Here is a 21027-nt window from a genome sequence, read left to right on the forward strand (position 1 = left end):
CTAATAGCTTTTTAGACACACAGTAATTTAATGTTGAGGTGCTCGGTTATTTGTCTACTGCAGTCCCTCAATCATAGTCCCTGCAATTAAAAGGTTCCACAGTCACACAGCTTGGCTCTGACAGTGACTCTGACCTACGTAGTGTGCACACAGGCTGTCAACATTATACAAGACTGCGCTAGCCCAGAGAGCTAACTCTAGGACCTAACACCAAACCACCTCACCGACAGCTACCAAACCCCCTATGTTACATGTATGTATAAACAAGTGCCCTAAACACCAATGATTTAAAAAGACACATCAGACCAGAATAGAAATCTGTCCCTGTAATATTGGGTGTTTAGCTAGTTCAGAATAATGTACAATGCTAACTACTAAATCAATCTGTTTATCCTCACATAATCTGTCAAGTCAACTACAACAATAAACATTGATTCCATTAGAGTTTGACACACGCATCCATCTCCAGGAGCTGCATTTCAGACAATTTGTCAGAACACGAGAGAGAGAAAAAAACGGACCCAGACAGGGGTAGCCTAATGAATTCAAATGGAGTTCCAAAAAAAAGTATTTTCATGGCCAGAAAAAGTTCACTGAACTCATTTGGGGAGGCAAATGGAGAAAAACTTAGTTCAAGAATGAAGCAGCCATGTTATCGGCCTATTCATCTCCAGGGCAACACAGCGTTAATTAAGAGTGAGTGAAAAGAGAATAACAGCTTGCCTGTCTGTCTGTTGAAGACTGACACAGAAACAGAATGCTATTGCACTCTAGTGGATAATAATTGGGGTGTTACTTATAACATAGTGCCAAGTAGGCTTCTTAATTCAGTTAATTAATGTTTTGAAATTCATAGATAGATTTCTTTTTGTAGAGCTCCTGGATTACTTAGCGTCACACAACAAATATTTACCTCCTGTTTTTCTTTACTCTACTAGACATTGGTTAATGGAACAGTAAATTATTAAGTGGTTATTAACATGACAACTTATTTCATGTCAATTAGCTGCGCACAATTTAAGTTTTGGATTACATTATATTACATATTATATATTGTTCATGGCTGCTTATTATTTTAATTTTGAAGCTCTGGATGAAAATAATAGAAAATGTATGTAAATAAAGTATGTAAATAAAAAGAAAGTAACAGTACTGCAATGTCATTATACATACTGGTACATTTGTATTGTTCTCCGAACACCAACAAAGGCTGGTGCCGAAACATGTCTGTTTGTTCTGACCTCTGCTGCTAAAAAAATACATTCAAAACGCAAAGAATATTTCCGTTTATTCCTTTTTTCAAGTATATGCCCTTTGAGCCCGGCACCAAAATATCTTTCGTTACTACAAACATTTGACCTGAGCATGCCAATTTCTCTTTCTATCATTTGCAAAATACCACATGTCTTATGGGTGTAACGTACCAAACCTCCTCGCTATTTGGTAATGGTTGTGAATTACTGCCTTAGGATCCATTCCTACATGATTCTTCATTTATGCAGTCTTTGAGAATATAAGTGAATATGTTATCTGTTAGAGGGTGTTTTCTGCAGCCCTATTATCCTTACCAGGCCTCACACTTTTCTACAGTCGCCAGTGAAAATCTACACACACATTGTCTTCACATTTTGCTGCCTTAAAATTAAATTCTAAAAGGGATACATTTAAAAAAATGTCTTACCGATCTACACAACATACTCCACATTTCCAAAGTGAAAGAAAAATTACAGAACATTTTCCAAATTAAAAAAATATTATGAAATTAAGATGTATTCACTCTCCAGAGTTTATACTTGGTGAATGCATATTTGGCAGCCATTACAGCTGTGTATAATTTCAAATAAGATTCTACCAAACTTGCACTCTTAGGGCAACATACATTAGGGCTAGGCAGTCAATCAGCGGGACACCTGTCAACAATTTCCGGTGAAATTGGAGGGCGCGCAATTCAAATAAAAAATTGGAAAAATTATGGAAAAATAAAACATATAGGTACATACAGGTGTCTTATATCGGTTAAAAGCTTAAATTCTTGTTAATCTAACTGCATTGTCCGATTTACAATAGGCTTTACACCGAAAGCGTGCCATCCGATTGTTTGAGGACGGAGCCCCACATTAACATATTTTTCAACCAGCACAGGCTTCATAAAATCACAAATAGCGATTAAATAATCACATAATTTTTGAAAATCTTCCTCTGATTTGCTATCCAAAGGGTCCCAGCTATAACATGCATGGTCGTTTTGTTAGATAAAATCCTTCTTTGTATCCCAAAATGTCAGTTTAGTTGGCGCCATCGATTTGAGTTAAACATGCAGACAAAATAATCCAAAAATCTAACACTAAACTTTGTTAAAACAAGTCAAACTATGTTTCTATCCAATCCTCAGGTATCCTAAAATGTAATTAAACTGTAATATTTCATATGGAAAGAAGTATGTTATATAGAAAAGTAAAATTAGCAAGTGCGCGTCCTCTTCATTGCGTCCCCACAGACTGATTTCCAACTGTGACTCCCAGTACCAAAACTCGAAATTCTTCCTCCGTTTTAGAAGAAATAAGCCTGAAACCTTGAACAAAGACTGTTGACATCTAGTGGAAGCCATGGGAATTGCAATCCGGGAGCTGGAATTACATAGGACCCATAGCTTTCCATTGGAAGAGCATGGGATCTCAAAAATGTATATTATTTTTTTTTGGGGGGGGGGGGGGGTTCTCCTACCAAATCAATTGTGTTATAGTCTCATACATTATTTTAACATTTCTACCATCTTCAAAGTGTTTTCTATCCGATGGTTTCTATCCAATCATATGCATATCCTGGCTTCTTGGCCTGAGTAACAGGCAGTTTACTTTGGGCATTTCAGTCAGGCGGAAATTCTGAAAAAAGGACCCTAGCCCTAATTAATTGTGTTTGTCAAAATTAGCTGTCAGCCTATTATCAGCCTCAAAACATCATCCTGTCATGTTTCTCACATGGTTGAAGCTTATGTCAATATATGGCAGTCAATGGGAAAAGATGCCAACTAACTGCATCGCCCTCGATCGCTTGGCGCTTCAGACAGTGGTACCGGACCGCCTAGTACAGCACTGAGGCCGAGCTCCCTGCCATCCAGGGCCTCTATATCAGGCTGTGTGAAAGGATGGCTTGGAAAATTGTTAAAGACTCCAGCCACCGAAGCCGTAGACGGTTCCCTCTGCTTCCACATGGCAAACTGTACTAGACTAAGTCTGACACGAACAGGCTCCTAAACAGCTTCTATCCCCAATTACAGACTGGGACAAGGAGAAGTTGAAAATGACCTTGAATATGACTGCCAGCTGGTCTGCACATTCTCTGAGAACGCTCCCTGGAATACTGTCCGGCCCTGTGGATTAAAAACCTTGGAGAGCGAGATCACCCAGTCCCCTCATGCATGGCTCGGTGCTGTTTTCGTTTATGTGTGCATAAAATACTTTGAGTTCATCTGGTAGAGAGGCATCATTTGGCAGACCACGGCTGGGTCTTCCTTTGTAACACATAATGGATTGTAGCCTCTGCCACATGCATCGGACATCGGAGCCTGTGTAATAGGATTCCGCCTTGTTCCTTTTGCTTGTTTGATTGCGCTGTGGAAGTCGTAGCGGGGCTTGTTGTACTTGTTTGTGTCCTCAGCCATAGCCTCTGGATTGGCTGTGATAGCCCTGTGGGAGTAGCCCTGTCCTTTATTAAAAAAATATGTATTTTTTATTTCACCAGGTAGGCTAGTTGAGAACAAGTTCTCATTTACAACTGTGACCTGGCCATGATAAAGCAAAGCAGTGTGACACAGACAACAACACAGAGTTACACATGGAATAACATGGAAAACAATAAACAAGCCAATAACACAATAAACAAGTCAATGACACAGTAGACAAAAATAAAGTGTAACGGCTTTCTTCTGTGGACGAAGAATCGGACCAAAGCGCAGCGTGGTTAGTGTTCAACATGTTTAATAAAGACAATAAACGTGAACACTACAAAATACCAAAACAACAAATGTGAAAAACCGAAACAGTCCTATCTGGTGCATAGACACAAAGACAGAAGACAACCACCCACAAAACCCAACACAAAACAGGCTACCTAAATATGGTTCCCAATCAGAGACAATGACTAACACCTGCCTCTGATTGAGAACCATATCAGGGAAAACATAGAAATGGAAAAACTAGACACAACATAGAATGCCCACTCAGCTCACGTCCTGACCAACACTAAAACAAAGAAAACACAAAAGAACTATGGTCAGAACGCGACAGAAAGTCTATATACAGTGTGTGCAAAAGGCATGAGGTAGGCAATAAATAGGCCATAGTAGCGAAGAATTACAATTTAGCAGATTAACCCTGGAGTAATAAATGAGCAGATGATGATGTGCAAGTAGAGATACTGGTGTGCAAAAGAGCAGAAAAGTAAATAGAAACAGTATGGGGATGAGGTAGGTAGATTGGTTGGGCTATTTACAGATGGGCAATGTACAGCTGCAGCGATCGCTTAGCTGCTCAGATAGCTGATGTTTAAAGTTGGTGAGGGAAAGTCTCCAGCTTCAGCGATTTTTGCAATTCGTTCCAGTCACTGGCAGCAGAGAACTGGAAGGAAAGGCGACCAAATGAGGTGTTGGCTTTGGGGATGATCAGTGAGATATACCTGCTGGAACGTGTGCTACAGGTGGGTGTTGTTATCTGAGGATATTGTTATCCGCCCCTCAGCTGTCCAAATCATTTAGCCTGTCACAGAGACAGCCATGTGGTTCAATGCAGATTAATTATGATCCACCTGGCGCCAGGGTGGCTGAAGTAATGAGATGAGCCACATGGTGAGGCGACACATCAACCCCCCATCCTTAGATTAAGTTGCGTGGAAAAAGGAATGGTGTGGTGAAATATTTTTCTGTCATGGACAAAGGATCTCAAAGGGTATGATGATATTAATTCACAAAAAGTTTGATCTAAATGTGCAAATAGTCAGGAATGATTCGCAGGGAAGGCGGATACTTTGAATATGAAAGTGGACGAAAAAGAGATTTGGTTCATTAATCTATATGGTCCAAATCAGGATGATCCACACTTCTTTGAAAACATTTATACAAATTTATTGAACTTACAGGCAACAAATGATCTAATCACTATGGTAGGAGACTATAACACAGTGTTAAGTACCTCAATGGAGTGTAAATGTAATCACTCTACAAACTATCATCACCCTGCCCTTAAGGAAATCACAAATATTATGGACACATTAGAAATAGTAGATATTTGGAGACCTAGTGAGATATACATGGGAGGAGACTTAATCAAGCTAGTCATCTTGACTACTTTCTTGTCTCTTTCTCTCTTGCATCAAAGGTTAAAAAAGTTTTAATAGGAGACCGAATGCGATCGGATCATCATCTAATTGGCATTCACATAACTCTTATAGATTTTCCACGTGGATGGGGATATTGGAAATTTAATCAAGTTTACTGGAGGACAACTTATTTTTAACTAAGACAAAATAATTTATAACTGAATTTTTCCAGTATAATATAGGTTCAGCAAATCCTGTTATTGTTTGGGATACCTTTAAATGTACATTCAGGAGTCATTCAATTCAATATTCATCAATAATGAAAAACCAGTTTCTGGCTAGAGACATGACTAACAAGGGAAATCCATGAACTAATAGTACAGGTAGATAGCGATAACAACGATACTACAGAGATACAAAATAAGTTAGAGGGGAAAAGAAAAAGAACTTGAGGAACTTATTCAAGAACAATCTAATGTAATCTATTACAAAATAAAGCAAACTGGATGGAATATGGAGAAAAATGCACAACATTCTTCCTGAATCTCCAATACAGGAACGCTAACAAAAATAATTTGCAGAAACTCATTACTGTAGACGGAGTGATCTATGATTCTCTGAATTATATTTTAAAAGAGGAAGCAAATTATTTTAGGCAGATGTTCTCTTTTCCGTCTCATCCTTTCCAACTGAATGAAGATTATGGTAAATAATTATTTCCAAATAATAAAAAGAAAATTGAAAATTAACAAATGTACAGAAAGATCATTGAAAAGGCCAAATTACAGTGGAATAACTTTTTGAAGCTATTAAATCCTTTCAGTCTGGAAAACCTCAGGGCTTGATGGCATACCGGTAGAGGTATTTCAAGAATTTTTTGATATACTAAAAGCTCCATTGTTAGATTGTTTTAACTACTCCTATAGAAAGGGTAGTCTGTCAGGTACTCAGCAGGAACATCTGATTTCTTAAAACAAGACCCAGATGGCAAATATAAAGACCCAGTCTATCTAAAAAAAAAATGGAGGCCCCTTACACTTCAATGGTGTGATGCACAAATACTAGCAAAATGCATAGCTCTCAGAATTAAAAGTGTTTTACCAGGTATTGTTCATCCTGATCAGACAGGTTTTTTACATGAAGGATACATTGGAGATAATATATGACAACTACTAGAAATAATAGAACTTCATGAAACATATAAGAAGCCAGGAATTCTATTTATAGCGGATTTTGAAAAGGCATTTGATAAAGTAAAACTGGATTTTTTTCCATTTCGGTAATTCTCTTATAAAATGGGTAAAAAATAATGTAATAGCAACGCCAGGTGTAAGATAGTAGATAACGGCTACTTCTCAGAGAGTTTTGAATTGTCAAGAGGATTTATACAAGGGTGTCCGCTGTCACCATATCTATTCGTTATGGCCATCGAAATGCTAGCTATTAAAATCAGATCCAATAACAACATTGGAGGATTAGAAATCCAAGGCTTAAAAACAAAAGGCGTCCATGTATGCCAATGACTCAAGTTTTATATTAAGTCTGCAAGCTAGCCTCTTGATATTCCCCATCCCGGATCCGGGAGCGTAATCATTGCCTGACAATAATTAGCATAACGCAACGGACATAAATATCCCTAGAAAATATTCCTATTCATGAAAATCACAAATGATATATATTGAGACACAGCTTAGCCTTTTGTTAATCACTCTGTCATCTCAGATTTTCAAAATATGCTTTAAGAGCCAAAGCTAGACAAGCATTTTTGTAAGTTTATCAATAGCCTAGCATAGCATTATGCCTTTCTAGCAGCAGGCAACCTTGTCACAAATCAGAAAAGCAATCAAATTAAATAGTTTACCTTTGATGAACTTCGGATGTTTTCACTCACGAGACTCCCAGGTAGATAGCCAAAGTTCATTTTTTCCCAAAAATATTATTTTTGTAGGCGAAATAGCTCTGTTTGTTCTTCACGTTTGGCTGAGAAATTGACCGGAAATTGCAAAACGGCGAAAAATATTCCAAATTAGCTCCATAATATCGACAGAAACATGGCAAACGTTGTTTATAATCAATCCTCAAGGTGTTTTTCTAATATCTATTCGATAATATATCCATCGGGACAATTCGTTTTTCATTAGGACCGATTGGAGTAATGGCTACCTCTGTATTTTACGCGAGAATCTCTCTCGGAGCCACCATGTGACCACTGTGGCTGCCTACGGGTATTCTTCAACATAAATGCATAAAACTACGTCACAATGCTGTAGACACCTTGGGGAATACGTAGAAAGCGTAAGCTGGTTCATAGCACACTCACAGTTCAATAGGGACTCAATGGAACGCAGCGCTTTCAAAACCTGGGGCACTTCCGGATTGGATTTTTCTCAGGCTTTCGCCTGCAACATCAGTTCTGTCATACTCACAGACAATATCTTTACAGTTTTGGAAACGTTAGTGTTTTCTATCCAAAGCTGTCAATTATATGCATATTCTAGCATCTTGTCCTGACAAAATATCCCGTTTAAAACGGGAATTTGTTTTCTCCCAAAAATGAAAATACTGCCCCCTAGTACCAAGAGGCTAGATCCCTGCAATGTAGATCCCTGCACAATATTACATATTGGATACTTAAAAAATACAACTTTTGCATTACCCTGCAGTTTACCTATAAAAGGGGCTGATGGTGAAGTAGACATACTCTGTATTTATTTCACAAAATATATAAATAAAACTCTCCACAATGAATTTCAATAGAGAACTTGTAAAAATAGACAAGATCCTGCAACCATGGAGAAGTAAATACCTGTCTATTTATGGAAAAATGTCCCTGATTATCTCCTTAGTCATATCTCAGTTTACTCACTTATGGTGCTGCCTACTCCTGATGATTCGTTTTTTTCAAATCATAAGAGCAAAAAATATTTTGCTTTATCTGGGATGCTAAACCAGACAGAATATAACATGCCTATCTATATAATGAATATGAATTGGGTGTGTTGTGATTATTAAATATAAAAGCACTAAACAGCTCTCTAAAAGCTTCACTCATTCAAACATTTTATTAGAGTAGATTATTAAGAAAAGCTCATCCATTGCTTAAAAAACACCTTTTTGCCTTTGTGCAGATTGCCATGTCTCATTTTCGATTAATTGAAAATTATACTATTTTCAAAGTATCTCTCTTTTTCAAACAAGCATTGCAGAGCTGGCTACAATTTAAATTTCATCCCCCTGAAAAGATAGAACAAATATTACAACAAATATTATGGCTGAACTCAAATGTGCTGGTTGATAAAATACTTGTATTTATGGGATGTTGGAGATGTTTGAAAAGGGTATTTTCTTCTTAAATTATATTGTAAATTGGAATGGTAGAGTTATGTCCTTCATGGAGTTATCCGAATTGTACGGGAAGGTCTGACCAATCCAAGAGTACAACCAATTGATTACAGCATTACCCCAAAAATGGAGGAGGCAGGTGGCAGCTGGAGGAGGTAGGGAACTGGTCTGTCTGCCCAATATAAAGGATCAAAACTGGCGGAGTAATAAAAATAGCATAAATAGGAAAGTATACCAGTTTCATTTGAGTACCAGGATGTTGAAAACTGTGCCATACAGATTGCAAAATAGTTGGGAAGAGATGTTTGATGTACAGATTCCATGGTACAGGGTGTATGAGTTGATATATAAAACAACGCAAGATTCAAGACTTAATGCTTTTCAGCTAAAATTATTATACAGAATTCTTGCCACCAACAAAATGTTAAATATTTGGAGCACAAAATCATCGAAGCTCTGCAGATTTTGTTGTGAGGATACAGAATCAATAGACCATTTATTTTGGTATTGCCCTCAGGTAGAGGTTTCTGGTCTCAGGTTCAGGACGATGAAATGGTACAAGACATTCTTCTATCATTTCATCGACATTGCTGTGGTGAATGCATTTATACTACATCAGGGAAATGGCTAAGAGCTGTGGAAAGCCCCCCATCTCACAGCTAGCCTTCAGAGAGCTATTCATCAGGAAGATTGCTGGCTACAGTACCACTACACCACGTTCTGGCCCCTCTACCTCTGTCCCTTCTGCTCCTGCCACAAGTGGTGTTAATCTGCCCAAATTTATTTCTGCAAGCATGGATATGCCTCAGGGCCAAAAGGGCACAGCATGGAGGCATCGTTGTGTTCTTTTGCAAAATGAAGTCCCCCATCACCTGCACCACATGCTTGGTGACCCTATGCTTTACAGCAGAAAGAGACTGCTATGGCACATGGCATCAGCGGCACAATATTGTGTAGAGGACTGAGGGTCTTCCAAATATTGAAAGTGTGTAAATAGTTACCCTTGTTATTTAAAATGTAGATATATATATATATATTTTTTTTATTTCCATTTTGTGGGGGTGTGTTAGAATACCATTTTGGTATTTTGTATATAGTTATTTGCTTCAAAATGTATAACTTCACCAATTCGGCCACTTAGGTACATTTGGGCAACTTGTGTGGGACACCTGGGTGACTTCATGCTAAATGTCATGTAGGAGTGGCACACTCATTCCGGAAGTTATCATTCTGAAACATTGCACAAGTACTGTTGCCCTCTTATGTTTGTCACTGAAATTGTCCACATCATCCTATCTGAATCTTTGTTTTGTCTTGTTCCTTTTAAAGATGATGTAACAACGATAACATTTAAAAAACGTATGGTTTTTTCCTTGTATTATCGAAACCAGATCTATTGTGTATTCCTACATTCAATTCACATTTCCACAAACGTCAGAGTGTTTTTTTTTCAAATGATACTAAGAATATGCATATCCTTGCTTCTGGGCTTGAGCTACAGGCAGTTAGATTTGGGTATGTCTTCAGGCGAAAATTGAGAAGAAGGGGGGATAGCCTTAAAACCTCTTTCCGCTCAGATCCCTTTAGCGGGATCAATTTCATCTGCAGAGTGCCAAATTCAAATTCAATTACTAAATACATTTAATTTTCATGAAATCACAAGTGCAATACACCAAAACACAGCTTAACATGTTGTTAATCCAGCCGGTGTGTCAGATTTCAAAAAGGAATTACGGTGAAAGCAAACCATGCGATTATGTGAGGACAGCTCTCAGTCAGCAGACAAAACATTACAAACAGCTAGCAGTAAAGTAGATTGGTCACGAAAGTAAGTAAAGCAATAAAATTAATCACTTACCTTTGATGATCTTTGTATGTGTGCACTCACGAGACTCCCAGTTACACAATAAATGTTTGTTTTGTTCGATAAAGATTCTCTTTATATCCAAAAACCTCCATTTGGTTGTTTTGTTCAGTAATCCACAGGCTCGTGCGGTCACGACGGACAGACGAAAATTCCAAATAGTATCCGTAAAGTTTGTAGAAACATGTCAAACGTTTTTTATAATCAATCCTCAGGTTGTTTTTACAATAAATAATCAATAATATTTCAACCGGACTGTAGCTTTTTCAATAGGAGATAAAGGAAAGGTCTCGCTCCCGGCGCGCGCGCATACACAAATCTGAGGACATCTGGCTATCCACTGACGCGACGTGATCATTCTCACTCATTTTTCAGAATAAAAGCCTGAAACTATGTCTAAAGACTGTTCACACCTTGTGGAAGCCATAGGGAAATGAATCTGGTTGATATCCATTTAAATGGAGGATTGCAATGGAAAAGAGTAGTTTCAGAAAAATAGCACTTCCTGGATGGATTTTCCATATCAGTTCTGTTATACTCACAGACAATATTTTGACAGTTTTGGAACCTTTAGAGTGTTGTCTATCCTAATATACCAGTTATATGCATGTCATATCTTCTGGGCCCGAGTAGCAGGCCGTTAAATTTGGGCATGCTTTTCATCCAAAATTCCAAATGCTGCCCCCTACCCTAGAGAGGTTAACTAATTATGTGACTTCTGAAGGCAATTGGTTGCACCAGATCTTATTTAGGGGCTTCATAGCAAAGGGGTAAATACATATTCACACACCACTTTTCTCTTACAGTTACCCCCCTACTTGTGCAATTTCCGCCTGAAGACATACCCAAATCTAACAGCCTGTAGCTCAGGCACAGAACCAAGGATATGCATATTCTTGGTACCATTTGAAAGAAAACACTCTGAAGTTTGTGTAAATGTGAATTGAATGTAGGAATACACAATAGATCTGGTTTCGATAATACAAGGAAAAAACCATACCATATATTGCAAATAAAATGTTTTATAAAATCACAAAGAATATTTTATATTATTAATTTCAAACAACGGCATTAGCATGAGAAGAACTTACCAGTCTAAAACTATTCAAAAAATATGCTTTCATTTTGGAGTTAAAGCTATGGTTGCTAGCTGAATCTTCTTCCAAAAGAAGATCTGTTTCACTGTCACGCTCAATTTAGTCTATAATTTTGTCTACATTCGTATATCTAGTCTTAGATTTAGCTTTCCCTGACTTATTCGCCATGATGTTCGATATACACTGCTCAAAAAAATAAAGGGAACACTTAAACAACACAATGTAACTCCAAGTCAATCACACTTTTGTGAAATCAAACTGTCCACTTAGGAAGCAACACTGATTGACAATTAATGTCACATGCTGTTGTGCAAATGGAATAGACAACAGGTGGAAATTATAGGCAATTAGCAAGACACCCCCAATAAAGGAGTGGTTATATGCAAATTCTAGCTTCTGGGCCTGAGAAATAGGCAGTTTACTTTGGGCAAGTTTTTCATCCAAACATCAAAATACTGCCCCCTAGCCTAAAGAGGTTTTAAGAGGTTTTAATATTACGATTATTTATTTGAATTGCTCTCCCTCAAATTTCACCAGATGTTGTGGGCTGGTGTCTCGCTGAATACTCAGTGTACGTTAACTTAAGAGATGTGAAAGGTTGGTAGAATCTTATTAAAAATTATTCACAGCTATAATGGCTGCCAAATTTGCATCCACCAAGTATTAACTCTGGGGTGTGAAGACATCTTAATGTTCTATATTTTCTTTTCACTTTGGAAATGCGGAGTATGTTGTATAGATCAGTAGGAAAAAATAAGAATGTGTCCCTTTTCAATTTAAGAGAGCAAAATGGGTGTGTAGACTGTCAATAGTGACTGTAGTGTGTGAGGCCTGGTAAGGATAATAGGGCTGCAAAAAACACCCTCTAACAGATAACATATACTCTTAAGTATTCTCAAAGACTGCATAAATGGAGAATCATATAGGAATGGGTCCTAAGGCAGTAATTCAAAACCATTACAAAATAGACATATTTTAGTTACATTAATTGTTGTCCCAGTCTGTTGTCCCCTCATGTTTCAACATGGCTACCATGGTTCCTGTACCCAAGAAGGCAAAGATAACTGAACTAAATGACTAATGCCCCGTAGCACTCACTTCTGTTATCATGAAGTGCTTTGAGAGACTAGTCAAGGATCATAACACCTCCACCTTACCGGCCACCCTAGACCCACTTCAGTTTTACATAACACCCCAAGAGGTCCACAGATAACCAATCACCATCACATTGCCCTATCCCATCTGGACAAAAGGAATACCTATGTAAGAATGCCGTTCATTGACAACAGCTCAGTATTCAACACCAAAGTACCCTCCATGCTCATCATCAAGCTGGAGACCCTGGGTCCTAACCCCACTCTGTGCAATTGGGTCCTGGACTTTCTGACCGGCCGCCACTAGGTGGTGAAGGTAGGAAACAACATCTCCACTTCACTGACCCTCAACACTGGGGACCCACATGGGTGCGTGCTCAGCCCCTTCCTGTACTCCCTGTTCACCCACAACTGCGTGGCCATGCACGCCTCCAACTCAATCATCAAGTTTGCAGATGACACAACAGTAGTGGGCTTGATTACCAACAACGACGAGACAGCCTACAGGGAGGAGGTGAGGGCACTCGGAGTGTGGTGTCAAGAAAACAATCTCTCACTCAATGTCAACAAAACAAAGGAGATGATCGTGGACTTTAGGAAACAGCAGAAGGAGCACCCCCCTATACACATCGAAGGGACAGCAGTGGAGAAGGTGGAAAGTTTTAAGTTCCTCTGCGTACACATCACAGACAAACTGAAATGGTCCACGCACACAGACAGTGCGGTGAAGAAGGCGTAACAGGGCCTCTTCAAACTCAGAAGGCTGAAGAAATTTGGCTTGTTACTCAAAACCCTGACCAACTTTTACAGATGCACAATCGAAAGCATCCTGTATCACAGCCTGGTAAGGCAACTGCTCCGCCCTCAAAAAGCAAAGCTCTCCAGAGGGTGGCGCGATCTTCACAACGCATCACAGGGGTCAAACTACCTGCCCTCCATGGCACCTACAGCACCCGATGTCACAGTAAGGCCAAAAAGAACATCAAGGACAACAATCCAGAAGGTTGAGGTCAGTACAGGTGCATCAAAGCTGGCACCTTCTTTCTGAAGGCCATCAGACTGCTAAACAGCAATCTTTAACTCAGGGAGGCTGCTGCCTACATTGAGACCCAATCACTGGCCGCTTTAATAAATGGATCACTAGTCAGTTTAAACAATGCCATTAATAATTCCACTTTAATCATGTTTACACATCTTACATTACTCATATCACATGTATATACTGTATTTTATACCGTCTACTGCACCTTGCCTATGCCGCTCGTCCATCGCTCATCCATATACTTATATGTACGTATTTTCATTCACCCCTTTAGATTGATGTGTATTAGGTAGTTGTTGGGGAATTGTTATATTACTTGTTAGATATTAATGCATTGTCGAAACTAGAAGCACAAGCATTTTGCTACACTCAAACTAACATCTGCTAACCATGTGTATGTGATCAATAAAATTTGATTTGATATTTTATTGGTTGTGTCATTACAAGTGGCAGAGACTTCTTGTTAGAATAAAGGGCTTCTGGGTGACTCCTTGCTGGAGAGATATATAGTGTTTTTGGTTGATGTGTCAATACATAGGCAACTGTTTTTACTACAACTCAAACAAATGCCATCCTACTGGGGAAAAAACTGGTTGAATCAATGTTGTTTTCACATAATTTCAAAAACATTATATGTGGTGACGCTGAATCAATGTGATGTACTGATTGTATTTTCAAAATGTCATCAAGGTAAGGGAATTTTGTATTTCCTTTTCAGCCAAGTGTGAACATAAATCCAAGATTAGTGACATGGTGAATTTTTGTTGTTGTTGATTTCATTTTGAATTCACGTTAGTTGACAACTCAACCAAATGTAAATCAAAACTAGACATTGAAATGACAGTGGGATACCTAATACTTCAATATACTAAAGCTGAGGGGATGGCTGAGCTGGAGCGCAATAGGTGGAGTGAAACATATAATGAAAATGTCTGATTATCTACACTAATCTTATGCGCACATTCAAACACTGACTTATAGTTATGGAGTTCAAATCAAGTGAAGCCAGTTCAGACAGGAAACCAGAGTGTGCATCATGCATCAGGTGATAGACTCGGCTGGTATTGCAGTTGACCATAAGTTGACCATTTCCACGCACACATCCTCTGATTCCTGCAGCATCGCAAGCAATGTGCTGGATTTTCTTGCTAATATGCTGCCGCTGTAACATGAGTTACTATGTTTGCTCTTCCACCAACCCAGCCTCCACCTGTTTGGCTCTGCTTTTGTTTCAGTCAGGGGGATTGATAGCGTATCGAGTTCACTGACTGTAGTTAGTTTATTATCTTAATGATTGCTGCTTGCTCTGGCAGTGAGTTACCCCGAAAGAGCCGAGCCTAATTCCAAGACCTAATATAGACCATTGACATTTATTTTCTAATAAATGGTTGAACAAATGTAGGTGATGTTTTCTGTTTGAACTAAATATTGGTTTTGAGACAGCCGTTTGAAATACAGTAGAATTAAACAATATTGACTCATACAATGCTAAATACGTTCAATTGTTGGTCAAGAATCTTATGAAAGACCAAAAGGGTGGAAGGTTGCTCTCTCATTACAATTGTGTAAGAATTTGTAAAAATCCAGCTGTACACTGATGGATTTGGCCATCTGTGGGCTGTGATTTTGATGTAGACTTGATGGCCCGTGAATGAACAATTGGCATGATTATACGATTTTAACATCCATTTTGAGAGTAAGACTAAACAACAAAAGACTAATGTGTTTGTTCATGAATTATGCTTAATGACTGCATAGTGTGTTGGGATCCTACCCAACCATCCGGTTGCCTATTTGGACTTAATGAAGCATTCTGAAAGGGCTTACCTCCGGTTTCTTAACTTCCTCAAAGCCTGCTGCTGGTTTGGGATGTATTGCTGTGTTCAATAGTTGTGCACCGCTAAGTGCCCTTGGATTGGAATTGATTACATGATAGAGCACATACAGTACCTTTGTAGTGCTCAGCACATGTCTGATCACATGTCTCACATTGCTGGCTGAAAGCCTCATGGATTATCAACAGGAGCATTTTTAACTGAGAAAACAAGAATGTATGTAACAATCTCAATTGCACTCCACACTGCCCTCACCCACCTAGATAAGAAGAATACCAGTGTGAAAATGCTTTTCATTGACTACGTGGCTTCAGCGTTCGACACCATAGTACCATCCATGCTCGTCACCAAGCTTGGGATCCTGGGACTGAACACCTCCCTCTGCAACTGGATCCTGGAGTTCCTGACGGGCCGACCCCAGGTAGTGAGGGTAGACAACATCACCTCAGCCACGCTGAACCTCAACACGGGGCCCACAGGGATGTGTGCTTAGTCCTCTGTTGTACTCACTGATCACCCATATCTGCGTGGCCACGTACGACTCCAACACCATCATCAAGTTTGCTGACTACACGACGGTGGTAGGCCTTTCACCACTGACGATGAGACAGCCTAAAGGGAGGAGGTTAGTGACCTGGAAGTATGGTGCCAGGAAAACAATCTTTCCCTCAATGTAAGTAAGCTCAAGGAGCTGATTGTGGACTACAGGAAATGGGGGAGGGGGAGGGGAGGGGAGGGAAGTGGAGCAGGTCGAGGACTTATAATGGTTCACACACGCAAACAGTCTTGAAGAAGCCACGACAGCTTATCAGGCACCTACCCTTTTCCACATGTTGTTACCTTACAGCCTTATTCTAAAATGAATATACAAAAATAATCCTCATCAATCTACACACAATAGCCCATAATGACAAAGCAAAATCAGATTTTAATACATTTTTGCACATTTATTACAAATAAAACAAACAGAAATAACTTATTTGCATAAGTATTCAGACCTTTTGCTAAGAGACTTGAATTTGAGCTCAGGTACATCCTGTTTCCATTGATCATCCTTGAGATGTTTCTACAACTTGATTGTTTTAGATTGATTGTGTATTGATTCTGTCCACCTAAATTCAATTGATTGGACATGCTTTGGAAAGCACACACCTGTCTACATTAGGTTCCACAGTTGACAGTGCATGTCAGAGCAAAAACCAAACCAAGACTCTTCCTAGAGCTGGCTGCCCAGCCAACCTGAGCAATCAGGGGAGAAAGGCCTTGGTCAGAGAAGTGGCCAAGAACCTGATGGTCACTCTGACAGAGCTCCAGCCTTCCTCTGTGGAGAGATGGGAGAACCTTCCAGAAGGACAACCATCTCTGCAGCACTCCACCAATTACACTCTCAGACCATGAGAAACAGGATTTTCTGGTCTGATGAAACCAAGATTGAACTCTTTGGCCTGAATGCCAAGCGTCACGTCTGGGGGAAACCTGGCACCATTCCTATGGTGAAGCATGGTGGTGGCAGCATCATGCTGTGGGGATGTTTTTCAGCGGCAGTGACTGAGAGACTAGTCATGTGTGAGGCAAAGATGAATGTAGCAAAGCACAGAGAAATCCTTGATGAAAACATGCTCCAGAGCGTTTAGGTCCTCAGACTGGGGCGAAGGTTCGCCTTCCAAAAGGACAAAGACCCTAAGCACACAGCCAAGACAACACAGGAGTGGCTTCGGGACAAATCTCTGAATGTCCTTGAGTGGCTCAGCCAGAGCCCGGTCTTGAACCCAATCAAATATCTCTGGAGAGAACTGAAAATAGCTGTGCAGCAACGCTCCCCATCCAACCCGACAGAGCTTGAGAGGATCTGGAGAGAATATGGGGGAAAATCCCCAAATACAGGTGTGCCAAGCTTGTAGTGTCATACCTATGAAGACTCAAGGTTGTAAGGTGCTTCAACAAAGTACTGAGTAAAGGGTCTGAATACTTATGTAAATGTGATGTTTCAGTTTTTAAATTGTAATAAATTTGCTAACAGTTCTAAAGTTTTTGCTTTGTCATTATGGGGTATTTTGTGTAGATTGATGATGGGAAAAAACTATTTAATCAATAGAAAAATAAGGCTGTAACCTAACAAAATGTGGAAAAGACTTTCTGAAGGCACTGTATAGTTGCATTCTCATGCTTCTTACACTCTCATCGTAGTTCTTGTGTGGTATTTATTCTTTCAAATGTTTTTCTATTATTATCTATATTATTATCACTGCATTGTTGGAAAGAGCTTTCAAGATACGCATTTCACTGTACTGTTTTACACCTGCTGTATCCGGTGCAAGTGGCGAATACATTTTGTAACTTGAAACTTAAATTCCCCTTTGTCTACAAATGAATCATTAATATGTTGGATTCATGTCTGTATCTTAACCAACAATCTACGTTAATGAATAGGACTGAATCAAATTAAACTTTGAGTAGAATGCATTTAAAGTATGATTTGATTTCTTTAACTTAGATTTTTGGTTGACATAGAGATGTGAATCCAACAAACTGGAATTAAAGACAGACTAGTCAATGGCACAGAGTGAACTATCCAAAAAGAAGATAAATCTCCTGTTAATTGCGTTGACAACCAAACACAATTCAATATCACTTTTGAAATACAATAAATAGCCTATTAACTTGTTAACACATTATATGTTGGATTCACATCTCCAACTCAACCAACAACGTAAGTTGAAGAATGGGATAAAGCCAGTGGCTCAGATTAATTAATATGTTGTAAAAATAAACAAAATAGCTGACATTGTATTCCCATTTTACCTTTGCCGTGCTTTTAAATTGTTGAAAGCGCAGTGGTAGACATTTGGGTGACAACTAAACAAAAAAAAAAAAAACTTTTTTTTCATTGGAATTTAGTTGTGTTTTTAGATGGTTGAAAGCATAGATATAATACATTAGAAATTCAACTAACTTTTGGCTGTCTTTCTGGGTGGGTGAATATAGGTTGTAATCTAATTGATCAACGTCTCAACCAAATATTGCCCAATGACGTGGTGTGCCCAGTGGGCTATTCCTAGGCTTAGGCTATAGACTTCAATACTTGTTATTTTTGAAAGACACTTTTGGACAATTCCTTCGTTGGATAGAATATTAGGAAATTAAGATACTGTTCATAACTTAACTTGTCTTAAAGCTTTTATGATATGCCAGTAGGAGGAATGAGGATAGGCTTTTGGTCATTTGGTTTTCAACCTCAATGAATTTTCCAGGCCCCCATAAATATTTTCTTTTTCAGTAAGCTTAAACTTGATTAAACTTGTCATTCGATTTTTCTAAAGGCTATTGATATTGTTGGATCGCGCTCATTATTAGTCCTCTGACTACCTTGTGTTTTTAGGCTATTCAAAAAACTTTTTGAGATGGAACTCTGTTGCATTCATTGTCTGATGGGGAGAAAGCCATTCATAAAACGATGAAGCCTAGCCTTATATTCACATAGCCTATATTGCCTTCTCCATTCGATATGCTATGTTTTTTTAAACAGCTTAAACAGTTAAGTGTCTGTTATTAAAAAAAAATAGGTTTAGGTTTAGGCTATAACTTAATGCCCATGCATCCAACAGAGAGAGATAAACTATATTTTCTGAATGCATATTTTGCACTGCTTTGGTTGAATTCTCCGCTCTGTCTGGCCTACATTCCTCTCTTGCATTCTGTAGGCTACATAACATACAGTATTTATTGAAAGGGCTATAGCAAATAGCAATAGGCAAATTACTCAGAATATCACTTTTGTGGGCTGTGAGACTCCATTCTTTACAGTGGGGAAAGTAGTATGAGAGTATGAGTAGTATGAGACATGGTCTTTACTATTCCAGTGTGCTTACATAGTGCCTCATTTTTGTACTAATTGCTTTTAGTAAAGACTTGGATTACTAGTAAGGTTGGGTGGTATTATGATTGCATCATCTATCAACGATGACTGACAGCCATCGTTGATGGCGACGACGACGTAATGTGACGGACGATGGGTTAGCTTATTTGAACTTGACTGATGTAATGTATACTGTGTTTGAAGCATTTTAGCTTCGAAATCTTGCAAGTGACTCCGACAGTGAAGATGATAGATCTGGTTGACTGCTCAGAGGAAACAAAGAAAAGACACAGTGCTTTCAAAAGTCTTGGACTTAACATTGGCCGGCTGGCCAATCTTCATAAATGGCGATAACCTTAGTCCATTCTTCGACAAGAAAGACCAGTTGTCTACTGAACAAGTATGTGTTCTGTGGGGATCTAGGGTGGTGGTACCTCACAAATTCAAGAGGAGACTGCTATCATGAGGGACATCCAGGGATCACTCGAATGAAAGCACTCGCCGCAGTTATCAGTGGGGGCCTGGAATGGATCAGAACATTCAGCAGCATGTAGGCCACTGCTCACCCTGTGAAGCTGTTCGGAACAAGCCTGCTAATGCACCTCTCCATTAATGGTCCTGGGCTATTACACCATGGGAACACATAAATGTGGATTACGCCGAGATTGACAAGCAACACTTCCTTGTTGTCGTCAATGTCCATTCCAAGTGGATGGAAGTGTTTCCTACTCAACTGATCACAGCTGAGAAGACCATTAATCTTTTCAGACACCTGTTCGCATGCTTTGGACTAGTCAAGGAGCTCATTCCGGACAATGGCCGTCCTTTCACATCGAACGATTTCCAAATGTTTCTCAAGAACAACGGAGTATGGCACATCCTGTCACCGCCTTACCATCCGGCATCAAACAGAGCAGCGGAGAGAGCTGTGTAAACATTTAAGAAGGCCTGGACTAGACTCGGGGTTCAGTCTGTGCCCTTCCACCAAAGGCTTCCCCGTTTCCTGTTTACTTACCATAACAAACCACACACAGTAACGGAACGTACATCAGCTGAACTGTTTCTGAAACACCAACCACGTACCCGCCTGACATTCTTGAAACCAGACTTGTCAAACACTGTGGCAAAGCACAAGCCACAGCAGAAGAAATCTCATGACAGACACTCAAAGACTGTCAGAGATTTCAAAGAGGGAGAGAGTGTGATGGTACGTGATTTCAGACACACCAAGCGCGTGGAACTCAGGTGTGATCTTGAAACGCAGAGGACCTTTGACTTACCAAGTCTAAGTTGGTCATCGCCATGTCAACGTTCATGTGGATCATCTGCTACGGTCCAACGCCCCAGCTGAGACATGCTGAGAGAACAACAACAACAATAAACCCCCAGGATTGTTCCCCTGACTGTGGATGTACGGTAAAGACAGAGCCTGACCTTCCACCTAAACCTGGCCCACCACCGGAAGCCCAGGAGGAGCTGAGATATCCTGTTCGACAGCGAAGGGCACCTCAGCTGTTTCAGGAGGTAAAGAACGGTAAAACAAACAAACACTTCAATATGTCCTAGATAAAAAAGAAAGAAAAA

The 21027-nt window shown here is 39.4% G+C and overlaps 1 protein-coding gene across 1 annotated transcript in view; it reads right to left on the bottom strand.

Annotated features, from left to right (window-relative positions):
- The window catches only part of LOC110519993 (inactive dipeptidyl peptidase 10-like), a 104840-nt gene extending 84093 nt beyond the window's left edge, over positions 1-20747 (bottom strand). The window contains exon 1 of the mRNA XM_021596933.2: positions 20724-20747. Within this exon, the coding sequence (XP_021452608.2) occupies positions 20724-20747 (24 nt within the window). The remainder of the gene's footprint in view (positions 1-20723) is intronic.
- Positions 20748-21027: the final 280 nt, after the last annotated feature.

Source organism: Oncorhynchus mykiss, chromosome 3 (genome assembly GCF_013265735.2).
Source record: "Oncorhynchus mykiss isolate Arlee chromosome 3, USDA_OmykA_1.1, whole genome shotgun sequence".
NCBI lineage: Eukaryota > Metazoa > Chordata > Actinopteri > Salmoniformes > Salmonidae > Oncorhynchus > Oncorhynchus mykiss.